The sequence below is a fragment of the Cyprinodon variegatus genome, unplaced genomic scaffold, assembly GCF_000732505.1.
Source record: "Cyprinodon variegatus isolate N-32 unplaced genomic scaffold, C_variegatus-1.0 Scaffold161, whole genome shotgun sequence".
NCBI lineage: Eukaryota > Metazoa > Chordata > Actinopteri > Cyprinodontiformes > Cyprinodontidae > Cyprinodon > Cyprinodon variegatus.
In genome coordinates this window covers 752,562-766,742 of record NW_015150614.1, presented here as the reverse complement: position 1 = coordinate 766,742, position 14,181 = coordinate 752,562, and the positions used below count along the sequence as shown (strand labels likewise).

The following is a 14,181-nucleotide window of genomic DNA, read 5'->3' as shown; positions in this document are numbered from 1 at the left end:
ACAAAGTTTCACTATTAAGAATGACCTTTTACCACTTTATTTATATAGCAACATAAAACAACAACAAGTCGGATCGAATCGAAAAAAACAAAAAAAAAATCAAGTGCAAAACAGTCAAGACTGCAAAGGTACAGACTGGGGAGGTTATGCAAAAATGGAACAAGTAGGATAAAAAGTAGCAAAAAGTGAGGTCAGCTTTTTTGTATTACTGTGCACTGCAAAAAATCTAAATCTAGATAAGTCATTTTTTCTTAAAATAAGTGCATTTGTTCTTGAATTGAGGAGGTAAAAGATAAATTTTTTGCCAATGGAACAAGACAATTTACACTTAAAATAAGAAAACACAGTTGAATTCTCTTATTTCAAGAACATATTATCTAATCATCTTATTTTAAGAGTAAAAATACTCATTCCATTGGCAAACTATCTAATTTACCTACTCAAATTAAGGTTGAATACACTTAATTTAAGAAATTTGTACCGGTACTTATTTCTAGCTCGTTTTTGCAGTGTGAGTTTGCAATATATCTGAAGCAAGTAAAATTATTTGGTCTACTGATCAAAAGGAGGAAGATCAATGGTCAAGATGGATGCAACAGTTTAGGGAGATAAATGCAGCCAACTTTAAAGGAACTTTAAAACTTAAAAATATTCTAAAACCTACTTTGAAATAACCAGGAAACCAATATAGTGTAGCAACCAGTCCAGGGTGTACCCCGCCACTCACCCATAGACCCACAGCAACCCTGACAGAATAGGCAGAAGATGTATGGATGGATTTTCCACAAAAAACTCATGTTTCTTTGTTTAAAAAAGTCAACTTCCAAAATTGTAAATGTACCTTTCTCAGCAGACGAGGGCAGAGAGGAAAGGTTAATAAAAAGGGGCCTGCAAGTGATGTTTTGTCTAAACAACATATATTAAGGGTTTTGCGCATTAAGATAATCAAGTACTACGGTAATCATCCCCCATGTAATTTGTCCATCAATGGAGAAAAATATCTCCAAACAATATCCTACCTAACACTTACCAGTTTTAAAGTTTTCCAAAGTACCAAATATAACAGTTATATATTTTATTTCACTTATTGAAGGATACTCTAACTCCTAAAAAAGTAAATCATGACTATTTCACACCAAGAGGCATAACTGCTGAAGTGAGAAGTCACAAATCTGCTTCCCGGGAAAATAAATGTGATAATTGGTTGTAATAGTATAAAAATATAAATTAAATGTATGAAAGATTTGCACCACCTTATAGCAGGTATTATAAAGGAAGGAGGAAGACCAAGTGCTAAGCTTCATTTTACCCCAGGGAAATGTCTGTAAAGTTGCAAATCATGAATTTGGACACAAAAATGTCTTGTTGAAACTTAGGACCTAAACAACTGAGTAGCTGAAGAGATGATTAGAGTCACTATGGCGTCACAAGGGGGAGTAAAATTAGATTTATGTATTTTGGTTAAGTGGTGGCACATGCAGTCTTGGTAGACTCGAATAGGCAGTTCAAGTAGCTAGGCTTTATTTCTTCTTCAAACATAATTAAGTCAAAGATCTCTCCTTTTTCTTTCTGTTCCCTCATACTCTTATTGAAGATCATTTTTGGAATCCAGAAAGATTTAACCCCAGTGGATAATCAACTTAAAAAGCCTGTAGGGGATTAAAAAAAGCTCCAACTAAATCTAAGCACGGTGTCAAACTGTGAAAACAAGCAGACTGGGAACACGGCCCTAATGAAAAGCAGAAAGCTCGAGCTGCTTTTAACAAGATCCGTGTCACCAATATGCACCCTGCTTGCTCACTTGCACACATGGCGGCTGTAAACACATGTAATAACAGATTTATACTAAGTACTAGAGGGGCTGACACACAGAATAGTCATTCATACATGGACAAGGACTGTTTATTCTATTGCATGCAGTCAACAGATCTAGGCGGGCCAGTTGCTAGGTGCTGTTATACATGGACAGGTTGTAAAGGCTCTGGTTACAGAGAATGGTGGCTTGGGTAAATTATACATAACCTGCTGCTCATTTACATATAAAGCCATAAGGTCTCTTAGGACTGCAAATCTGCATTCCCCTGCCAAATAGTTACAGTGGAGTAGAAATACCAGACAGTGTCAGCTTCAAAGATGCAGCAGTTGCAGACAAATCACTGTTGTGCTGCTTCTCATCCCAACAGAAACCAGACTAACTAGACAAAAGACAGCCCAACACATCAACAAAAACTCAGGGTGAACCCCCCCCCCCTTTTTTAAATCTTCCCTCGTAATGTCAAGAAGCAAACCACATCATTTCGTTACTATTGCAAAAAAGTTCCATTTTTGTTTCAAATGTTAAGATTCTATATTACACCCTGTTTTTATCTCCTGTTTGGAAAAGTGACCAGCAAATTCTACAATAAGCAATTAGCAATGGTCACAGATAAACATTTTTCCCCATCTTTTTGGCTGCAGTTTCAACTGCACTACGTCATGCTGAAAACACCATGTCAGAAGATTTGTCCACACTGATACCCTAAGGAGTTCCCTTTATGTACATGCAAATCAAAAACATAAATATAATAACTTGACATTACTGTTTGATTGCTGTATAGCTGGATTTTTCTGTAGATGAAAACTAAAGTAACCCAGCATTAGGTAGCCTGTAGCTTATCCTCATTTGTCCTGTTGATCATATCCTTCAATCTGATGCTGCTCCATGGCTACACTCTCTCTCCGCTACTTTTTCAGAGTGCCTTGCCTTGCTTTAACTTGCCTTTTTTGGCTCCCTCCTTTTTATTCGGACTAAAAGCTACAAACTGTGCAGAAGTTGTTTCTTATGTTTGCATCCCATGAAGACAGTGAGGACACCTTGCTAGGATGACCCCAGACACATTGCTGCAATACTTAAATGTAATGGAAAACCACTGGTGTAAAGTTGAGACGACCTGAACTGAAGCGAATAGAATTGGTATCATAGTGCTGTTGGAGACTCTGTAAATGGTCCACATATGCAGCACTGAAACAAAATCTATGAAAACGTCTGGTAAAGTTGTGAAAATATCATTGCAGTTACCAGATAAAATTCAGCACTTAATCGCATTATGTTATTTGCTGAAGCTTTGCCTGGACTGTTATTATTCACATGAATAACAATGAATGGATGAATGTACATATGCATGAAAGGATGTGATTCTTTTACAAAATGCTTTTTAATTGAATGCAATTGAACATACATCTTAGATATTCCAATATGTGATAATAATGTGTGCAATTTGTTTTTAGATGTATTTGTTATGTAGTTATAGTTTAAAAGGCAATTGTAGTATTTACTAATTTGTTCCAAAAGCCCACTGGATTGATATTAAATGTGTCTTGTCTTGGTTTCCAGGAGAGACGTCTTCACATGTATGTAGTGTACTGTCAAAACAAGCCAAAGTCGGAACATATTGTCTCAGAGTATATTGAGACCTACTTTGAGGTGAGAAATGCCAAATCCTTTAACGGAATACTAAACAGTTAAATCTGTGGCTGATGTTTTCTCCAAGCCCACCTTGAGCCCATCTGTCCCATGTTCCCTAATGTTTAACGTGTATCGATGTCTGCGCTGTGCTTTAATAACCCCTCAATCCATTTCGGTCTGCCACTTCGTTCTCACAATCTGACTTTAATCACTTTAGATTTAATTCGATTGTATTGGCTGTCAATTTGAAATGTTGCTGACATGACGATTGCTTCTGTTTTCTCCCCTTTTTTTCATCCAGGAGCTCCGACAGCAGCTGGGACACAGGTTGCAGCTCAATGACCTGCTCATCAAACCTGTGCAGCGGATTATGAAGTACCAGCTTTTGCTCAAGGTAACAAATGACGCGTTTCTTTGCTGCCGACCACACACCAACAACCCAAACACATGCAATGGGCAGCTGTCAGAAATACACACAGCTGTGGCATAGGGGCTTATGTAAACATCATGTGCTTAAATCATCAAGACACATACTGAACATATTGTCTGTCAGGCTGCTTTCCGCTAACAGAGGAAGAAGCAAATTAGAGAATGAGATTCTCTCCCTGCCAGAAGACTTAAACACAAACACATAAATGTCTTTGAAGGTAATTGTAAAATTCTGGTCAGTTGTGTAAAATTCCTTCTACTTTTCTTTTTAGCACTCTAATGAATGAATGAATTAAAAACCCATAAGCAGAGCACCAGATGTCCTCACCTCACTCTGAGTAATAAACCTGGAATGCTCTGGTTACCATGCTGTGTTTATTTTCTACAGGACTTTTTGAAATATTACACCAAAGCTGGGATGGACACTGAAGAGTTGGAGGTGGGTGTCCTGGTGGAAACATTTCTGCTTTAAAGATACCTTTGAATGTGAGCGTCCGTGTAAATAAAGTGAATCTTTGTCATGCTAACAGAAAGCAGTTGAAGTGATGTGCTTCGTGCCAAAACGTTGCAATGACATGATGAATGTGGGTAGATTGCAAGGCTTTGAGGTATGTATTCACTGCAGCTTTTCAACTGCATAAGGTAGAGGAGAAGCATCAGGCTTCATCTGTTTTTCATGTCTGTGTGCCAGGGAAAGATCACAGCCCAGGGAAAGCTGCTGCAGCAGGACACCTTCACCGTCACAGAGCAGGACAGTGGCTTTCTGTCTCGAGCCAAGGAGAGACGAGTATTCCTGTTTGAGCAGTTGGTTATCTTTAGCGAACCCATCGACAGAAAAAAAGGCTTCTCCATACCTGGATACATCTTTAAAAGCAGCATCAAGGTGTGTGAAGAAATAGTAAAAAATATCTAACCACCCACCCAAGTTGTGAGTTACACAACAGATCTGCATAACACTAATTCTAAATTAACGTGTTATGTAACTACCCGCTGTGATCTCCTCAGAGAATTTACCAAGCTAATCACCAGGATGTTTTTCTCCCAGGTGGTAGTAAGATTGTGATGTTTTGCAGGTTAGCTGCCTGGGGGTGGAGCCCACTGTGGATGGTGATGATGCACGTTTTGTACTGACCTCACGAAACTCGGATGGGAGTGTGGTGAGATACCAGCTGCAGGGCTCCTCTCCAGAGATCTGCAGAGCTTGGGTTAATGATGTGGTTCAAATCCTGGAGAGTCAGCGCAACTTCCTTAATGGTATGATCCGACATGATTAAAACGATGTCCGGTATTTCTAAGATTCATAAATGGTGTTTTTTTTCCACCAATCTTTGAGCATGCCATTAGATTTTATTCAACAGATTCAATTAAAAACCTGCTGTATCAAAAGATGCCTACTTTTTCTCATGTTCTGACATTAAAACATTCTTACTTTTCTTGTTTAAGATAAGTTATTTATTTGCTTAATGCCAACATATAGAGAAGTTACATCAGAAAGATTGCTTGACGTTTCAACAGTCTGTAAAATCTTAGGAGAAGATGTTATAGCATTTTAGTTTCTGAAATTTGGGTTAGGTTGAAGTGCATCAAAAGGTATTTTAAGATACATCTCATCTTTTAAAACATAGAAAATATGTTTGAAAGTATCTGAAAGAGAACAGTAGACCTTTTCAAGTGAGGTTGATCTTTGGGCACAACATCAAATTGCATGAAGTTTATTTGTTTAAATGATTATTCATACAAATGTCGATTCTGTGGAAATGTCCTGGGATGATATAATGGTTTTGGTCCTGCAGATGAATATTTTGCAGAACAAAAATTTTGGCATTAAACCCAGAACAAATGCAAAAAAAACCCAAAATCTCATGAAAATGTTGACTGCAGTTGGTAAGAAATAAATGTAAAATACAAAAGGCCATGTTGCAGATCAGAAATTCACTCCTAGATGCATGCCTAAACAAAGTGCATAATTTTTAGCAGACATGACCTGTGGTCTGACCAAAATGACCATTGTTACACTGTGTGGTAAAGGGGTTGAAGCCTTGAGCTTGGTGTGATAATAAAATGGTTGGCTGAGCTGCCATTTTATTGGGACTGCTGTTTGCAAAGCAAATTTCCCATTAGGGATTATCAGTTTTAGCAGCGATACATTTCTGGATCATTTTTTGTATGACCTGACATTGAACTCAGACTGAAAATGCATTGAAAAATAATTCAGAATTTTAGTCATGCTCTGCGCCTGTAAGGGAGTAATGCCCACTTTAAGGAAAGCTTTTTGTTAAACATATTCTTTCTAAACATAAGTCATTAAACACTCTGTGTGTAAAGTTTAATAAGTCTCCAGACGTAAAATATTTTAGTAAATAAGCTATGAGAGTTTTTAGACTTGTATCATACAGTTTGCAAAAGGAGATAAATATATAAAATGTTAGTGGTTTATAGATATGGATAAAATAAAATATAAGCATCTTTTTAGTCATTGCCAACTTATGTAAGAGATTATCAAACATTTAATAAACGGTTAATAACACACTAGAATTGTTTATTTTGTATGGGATGCTAACATCAATGAGCCTCTGTGTGTTGCTCCAAACCTATAAATAATGGATTACTACATGTCATAACACTGTTACATCAACAAGAACAGGAAAAAAGACCTTGCCACATAATTAAACTAATGGGGCAAAACCATAACGATGCATACATTTCATAAAATGCTCTTTTACACACTTGCAGAAATGTGTCTAAAGTTCCTCCTTTTTCATTTTTCTCTCAGCCTTACAATCACCAATCGAATATCAGCGACGAGAGAGCAAGTCCAATAGCCTGGGCCGCAGCATGAGGCCCCCTCTGTCTGCTGCCAGTGCCTTGCGGCCCCACTCATCTGCCTCCATTGACCGCCATAAGCTGCCCTCCCTCCACTCTCACAACACCTCTCTGCCGGCGCTCTACTTGCCGAGCCAAAGCCAGAGCCAAGGGCCGAATGAGACCTTCTCATTGAGGGGTGTAGGTATCTTAAGCTGTAGTGCTCATGTGTGCAGTACCACTGGTGTTCCCCTTTTCAGCCCAGTTTTTCAGTGCATACTATTCTAGAAACTTATCTGTTAACATGAGGATGACAAAGGGAGGTCTTCCTGATGAATAGATTCACAAAAGTCTGCTTTTGACTGCCAGGATTTGTTTTAAATTAATCACTTATTTTTATTTTTATTAATGATCTTTAGTCTGTTTTATCTCTGATAGATTAGGTTGATGCACAGGTCCTCCATAAGTGGAAGGGGGATGTTAAGAATTTAAATATAGCTGGAAAAAAGCTGGATTTGATTAATATCTTTCAGTACTGACTGATTTACTTTTTCTTGCCCACATCTGCAGGCCATTGTGGTGCAGCCATGCTCTGCTGACTCCCATACTGCTTCACCATCACATGTCCGACTGGGTCTCTCTGATCAGCCAACCTGTCCAGCTGTATCAAACGGGCTTTACACTCCGGCCACACAGTGTGCACAGGTAAAGCATAAGCAATAGTTTGGTGCATAATTTCAAATATTGTGCTATTGAGTCAACAAGAAGGATGACAAGCAAGCTGCAGATTGCAGACCAGAGAAAAACAAGCCACTGGGGAAATAATTACAGACCATTTTGCCGCATCTAACAACAAATTAAACTGCAACACTTTATATATACACACATGTCTCAAGGAATCTTTTCATTTAATAAGGAGAGTAACATCCCCCCCTTATGGAGGAAATGGGCATAATCCTAATCTATCATAGATAAAACAGGAAACAGATAGACTGAGTAAGAAGACCATTTATTAAAATAAAACTAAATGGATAATTTTAGAGGAATCTTGTCTGTCAAAAGTAGAATTTTGTGAATTTGTTTATGTAATCATCAGGAAGACCTCTTTTTGTCATTTGGCTAACAGATAAGTTATAACTAAACAGGAAGTAGGCCTGCGCCAGACAGGGAAGGCAGAGAGATGCCTATCAAATGCACATAATTGTTTCCTAGTCTAATGATGCAATATGAGCAACTGCAATGATTGGGATATTAAAAAACAATGAACTTTCTTACATTGTGTCACTTTAAAGAAAAAAAAAAATGTAATAAAATTTTACTGGAAATATAAGACCATCGGAGGCACTGTATTGTATAGTTGAAGATAATGTTTTTTAAGTTTCACTCAATAGACCAGAATCAGAAAAAAATATCTAAAGTGTGTATTCTCCATCAGTTTTTCACATGCAAAAAGTGGATTTTCAGTTTATTTGGTCTCATCAGAACAAAAGGCCTTTCTCTCTCATTACGTCTGCAAACAGAACTTCCTACGTTTTTCTTTTAAAAACATTGCTGTTTACACCTTCCCAATAAGAGCAGGAGCTTCCTTTATAAAGCGAGTGTATGCACAAAAAAGTGACTTGAAAATTGTGTAGGCAAACTTCCACACAAAGGCTGTGATCTACAAAAAACAGTATTGGAGTGAAAATATTCAGCTCCTCAAGCCACTCCGACCATCCATAGGGGAACACAAATTTTGGAGACAGGGAAACTGGTGTCACTTATGGTGACTGAGGCAGGAACCTAAGCCAGAGTGCATCATAATTCCCTCAGACATTTAATTTCCCTTCGGATTAAGCCTTTATCATGCATCGACTTTATCGGATCTGAAACCACAGTCATAAATTTCAAAACAAAGGTTCATACACCAGCTTGATTTCAAAATGAAAGTCCACACAACATATTACCATTTCCTCACATCACATTTCTCACCTTGGTGATCAATGAGGGGACTTCCACAGATTAACATATCTATTAGAAGATGTGAGGATTTTAAAAGGTTGCTGTAAAGATTTAAAAAAACACCTAAACAATAACATATGATGGTGTATGATGGAAGCTGTGACTATGCTAGAGACTTTAGAGAAAAACGATCATTTTCAATGATTAACAATATTTACTGACCCAGAATGGTGACTGATTTATCAGCTGATCAGACTCCAAACAGCATTGCTGTTGTATCTATGTTCTGAAAGGATTGGAGGGACATACCTGCTAGACCCATGCTGTCCCTGTTCATCACAGGTGATAAACTAACAACTCTAATGTAAAACAATGGTAGCTGGGTGATCGGTTCTAATGAAACACAATTAAATATCAATAAACAACCTGTGGTGTATAATATATAATTGAATTAAAGGTAGGACTAATGTTTGATATGGATGAAAAATGGACAAGGCTTCATGCCGCAGTCATTTTATTAAAGACTCTAAATAATCCATGAATTAGGAAACATCTAAATAAAATGATGTCCCAGAAAAGCTGCCATTTTTACCCAAATTAAATCTTATTTGCTATTTACCTAGATTTTCGTTTCAGTTAACAGCTGTTGGCTCTTGTCGGCTATTACCAGTGATAATTCTCCCACAGATGTTAAACATTGCCAACAATTAATCGACTCTCTGCCTAAAGCAGCTTAAGGGAACGAAATAATTCTGAGTGTATCCATAAAGCTTAGATATCACCGTCAGAGATAAAGGTAATGCCGCCTAGATGTCCCTGTTAATATGATTAGTCCATAGATCAGACTCTTTGGGTCTCATTAATAGTACTTCTTTTATTTACGCAATATATTTTTTTCAGACTTTCCACCTCACTCACCAACACCTAAGTTAAACTGTGCTTTTTCTTGCTCTCTTTGCTGTGGTTGCCATTAGTAAATAAATAAATAACATTGATCAGCTGGCTTATTCAAATGCACAGTGACATTCATGAAGTGCCTTGCATGGACCTCTTATGGTTGAACGTGGGGGTGAAGAGGGCTGAACAGGAGGTGGAGTCTTTGATGCAGCCGTTGATCTTAAAAAGGAAAATTGTTTGGTTTTGTTTGTGCTCATGTTTTTATAAATCAGGATATTTTCATGGCTTATTCCATTATCCAGTGTTTGGTACATTTTTAGTATGGATTCTATGCAATATTTAATAATTGGGACCCCAGGGCTGGTACAAATAAAGGATCCTAGGACTAAAAGTAGCTTCTTGTGATGTCATAAAAAAAGAAGATACATTTAAATATGTGTATGTTCTCCATGAAATAGCATTTGAAAAAAATGAAAAAAGTTTTAGAAAATATAAAGATAAACAGAAAATCTAGCCAAAATAAAGTACAATAATATACACTCTATATACACAGAAAGGGGTGTAAATAAGGTGAATAACATTCCAGGATGCTCTGAAATGCAAAGAGAAAGGCATTCAGTGATGCATTTCCCAGTCAGCCTCTTTGTTGCTCTCTGATCCCAGAAGGAAATTTGCCTTTCAATACTGCTTTGTTCTCCTCTCCAGTAGGAGCAGGTGCTGTTCTTCTGTCCAGTTTACTTTCAACCTTTATTTACATTTAATGTAAATAAAGGTTAAATTAAACAGCTTTATACAACCAGGCACTGAGTGTACAGCATTATCCAGTAATAAAAGCTAAATGACCAGCATGATGAGTAAACATAGCAATAAGCACATAAAAAAAGGATATAAATTGTGTATATTTAAACACAGTGATGCAGTGTGAGAATTAATTATATTTTGCTAAATTTGATTATGTCACACATTTCATAATCCTGTCTAATTATAATCTCTTATTTCATCTGCAGTGATCTCCGCAAATGCCTTTTTGTGTTTTTTTTTCTTGGTGTTGCCTATTAACCAATCACAGCTCTTGGAAGATAGTGTCACAAAATTAAAATTTCTGTTTAAAATGTTGCCTCCTCTCTCGTAGTTGCTCTCAGAAGCTAGCTGAAACAATCTTAAGCTATTTTAGAGGATTCTGAGGATCTTTGTGGATACGGGCCTAGAGCTGTAAAGTCCACCACTAAAAGTTGTTCTCTAGAGTCTCCATAGGCCTCTTGATTTAGGTAAGTGGCCACTTCAAGTGCATTAGTGCACTTGAAAGGTGCTGGGTGAGACATTTAAAACTCAAAATATTGTTTTATAACAAAAAAAAAACCTGCTTTAAACCCCTCCGCAACTGTACCTGTGAGCTTTTTGTTGTGTCCCCCTGTCTTTATGATGGGGTATATTCACTTCAACTTCACAGAATAACTATATTGTACTGACATTAAATTGTATTAGCAGATGTACTCTATAATCAGTTGCAAGGGCGGTAGTCTTTAGCCTCGTGAGACCATCCTGATCTTGCGAGCTTTCAAGATTTCACTCGCTAATCAGTCTGGAGACTCTCCGTTGAAGAAAATTTGGAGCCGTTCACCAAACGAACGTCCAATCAGCGTTGGCTTTGAGGCGGGTTGAGGTGTGACGCAACGAGAAGCGCGACAGTTCAGTCTAAAGAACATGGCGGCTTCAGCCGATGAAACTAGCGTTAGCGTGGCTATCGAGCAAGTTTTATCGGAATTACTGAGTATTTCTTCACTGAAAGAAGAGCAAAACACTGCTCTTGAGGCTTTTCTCAGAGGAAAAGATGTTTTTGCTCTTCTCCCGACTGGTTTCGGCAAGAGTAGCCTGGCTGTTAGTACGTCATATGCTTCGTTGATCTGATTGGTTTATTTTGCCCGTCTATCACCAACATAGGCCAATCAGCTAACCAGTATTTCCCCCCCTTCCCAAAATTACTTCAACCGAAGGTTTCCAGATGGATATGCAGAGCAAATCCATCTGGCGGAGTCAGGTTAGGTAGTCTTATTGATACTGCAGTTTTCAGATTTGCATTAACTCAATAAAGATTATAAGACCAAAGTTTATATCCGTTCAATTGTAAAGTTCAATATCCCATTAAAATACACAAAAGTACTGTACATGGTATTAAATCACCATTATTCAAAACATTTAAGTGGTTTAAATACTTTTCCTGATTGCCTTACGTATGCAAAGTAAAACCTTTTACATGCACAGAGTTTTAACACTTTCATTTACCTGCATAAATTAGGAAGGATTTATAGATGTGTTGTAAAAGAATAAAAAATCTGATCTCTCATAGACTGTTGTCTATGAGAGTGTTGTTCATTGCATTGATCAGAGTTCCATTCTTTTCCAGCAGAGAGCAGGAGAGGGCTTCCGCAGAGGTTCCACTTCTGATGTGGTGACCCAGGCTGCTCTACCGGGCCCCTCAGCTGGTCGGCGCCCCAGTAACCTAGCCCAGCTAGCAGAAGACGACCTTTGAACTCTCCTGCGTCAGGAGGACAGTGGCTAATGCTCCACCCGTGAAGACACCACTTGTGCACTGTTTGTTTAGGCAAGGCTGTGGTGTATGTTTTTTGGGACTTTTAAAGAACCTGAAGTATGGAGGAACCATAAGCTGAAAAAAAACCCCAAGATATATATATATATATAAAAAAACTGCTTGGTTCCCTTTTTGAGAACCACTTAAAAGGGAGGTGATGTGGCCTTGATCACCTCCAGTGAACACCAAGAGCACCCAGCGGGATGCTGTTGGGCTCAGAATGAGAAAACACTCCATGATATGACAATTTCTGCTTTCTACTTTTTTTTTTGAAGAGTTTGTATTCCTCTCTTTGAAAGGGATGGAGTTAAATCTTGGATGATTCCATTCCTAATTGGGGCAATCACTGGAGCTAAGTGTAAATGTGTGTTTGTGCAATGACTTGTGGATGAGTTAGTATGCATGAAAGCGGGCAAGGAGAGACTCCTTGTTCCCTTTAAGTTTCATTCTGATGCCCTGCAATGAAGACATACACAGTATGTTTTTAACCCCCCCCTGCTGACACCTGAGTATGCTTTTTATGTTGACAAGAAGGGGAAAGGAGGAACATTTGATGTGGGCATCACAAGAACTTTATTTGCTCAATTTTCATTCAAAAGTAAGGAACTTTCTTTATTACAACAGTGTTGAGGGGCACCAAGCGTGCTCTGATATTCTGTTTGACCGGCCTCCCTTTGATCTGGACAGGAAGGCATGAAGGAACCCCCTGGAGGTTTTTCTGTGGGTATGACGTCACCTCCTAGTTCTTTTTCCCTCTTTTGACAACTGCAGTGGAGCTGAAAATGCATTTAAAGAGACTCACCCAAAGCGTTGCATGCAACATCTCCTAGGTCACTGAATGGCACAACGTCCCATTACAAGAATCTGTTGTGATCCTTGAAAAATGGATTGATTTAAACTAATATAAGTTGTATTATGAGTTACTTGTTATCATGTCAAGGCTCTGTGACATTCTATAACTCTTTCCCTAATGAATCATATACTGTACATACCATAAAGCAAACATACAGTTAGTACTGCTACTTAAAGGATCGGGTATAACCCAGAACTCTCATGAATTCAGCTGGTTGTTTGCATATTCTTCTTCCTAAAAAGTGCCAAAAACGACTGTAGCTCAACTCTTTGATTTTTCAACCCCTGTTCAGTTTGCCATCGCTCACTCAAAACCTCTCAAATGTAATTTCTGTTAGGATTTCAATAACAAGTTAGGAGTGTAGAATGGCTTCTTTACATGTGGCCACTAGAGGTCCTCAAAAGACCTTTACCTCCAGTTCAGTTTGATCATACAGCTGCACCAAAGATCAAAAGGCCTCAAATTTCAGAGCTCACATTGAAAATGATGCTTGGAAACCTTTCCAAAGAGAACAAATCCACCTTTTACTAGGGTAAAAATTGAAATCTGGGATAATTACGGTAATACATTTAACTGCAGGTCATTTTACTGAATTCTCATGGAATGAGTGATCAAGCAGTTTTGCATGAAACACACAAAGGAATACCTCCACAGTGAACCAACAGTAGAGGATATAACACCGGAAAAACGCTGGTTAATGTCACATTTGAGCAACTAGACAGAGATGTATCATATAAAATAAAAGTTGTCTTTTTGAAACTAATCATTGTGTTTGTGTTCATGTTTCTAATTTCTCTAGATTCTCTCCCTAAAAACTAGAGTATGAAGATGTTGTTTTGCAACAACTTTTATGTTCCTATTTAATAATAAACTATAAATTAATTAGAAAGTAAATATCCAGACCATTTGGTGCAGGATGTGCTGATGAAAGAGAATTAGGAACTGTTAGACATAAATCCTTCTGTTTCAGCACCATCCCTACATGCTTGAATAATCTTACCATCTTATGCAAACACTCATGTAATATACTCAATCATAGTCAATCAATATTATTGAAAAGTTCCTTTACCACAGTAACTCCATTCACTGTTGAAATAGTGATTACATTATATGGATCAATTACATGCAGACTGATGTTTTTACATCTTTATTTCTGTTATTTATTTTCTTCTTATGGCTTACATAAAAACATTTTATTAAGGAGGAGAATATTGCATTACAGCA

General features: G+C 37.8%; 1 protein-coding gene across 3 annotated transcripts in view; it reads left to right on the top strand.

Annotated features, from left to right (window-relative positions):
* Positions 1-13,721, top strand: part of LOC107086787 (rho guanine nucleotide exchange factor 25-like) — a 74,849-nt gene extending 61,128 nt beyond the window's left edge. Inside the window, exons 9-17 of one of the 3 annotated variants that reach the window (XM_015377963.1) lie at positions 3,374-3,463; positions 3,747-3,839; positions 4,263-4,313; positions 4,405-4,482; positions 4,566-4,757; positions 4,948-5,128; positions 6,648-6,877; positions 7,247-7,381; positions 11,922-13,721. In XM_015377963.1, the coding sequence (XP_015233449.1) occupies positions 3,374-3,463; positions 3,747-3,839; positions 4,263-4,313; positions 4,405-4,482; positions 4,566-4,757; positions 4,948-5,128; positions 6,648-6,877; positions 7,247-7,381; positions 11,922-12,044 (1,173 nt within the window). In that variant the 3' untranslated portion in view covers positions 12,045-13,721. Of the gene's footprint in view, positions 1-3,373; positions 3,464-3,746; positions 3,840-4,262; positions 4,314-4,404; positions 4,483-4,565; positions 4,758-4,947; positions 5,129-6,647; positions 6,878-7,246; positions 7,382-11,918 lie in introns of all 3 variants that reach the window. The other 2 variants (XM_015377962.1, XM_015377964.1) reach the window with 2 other exon arrangements.
* The last annotated feature ends 460 nt before the right edge of the window (positions 13,722-14,181 follow it).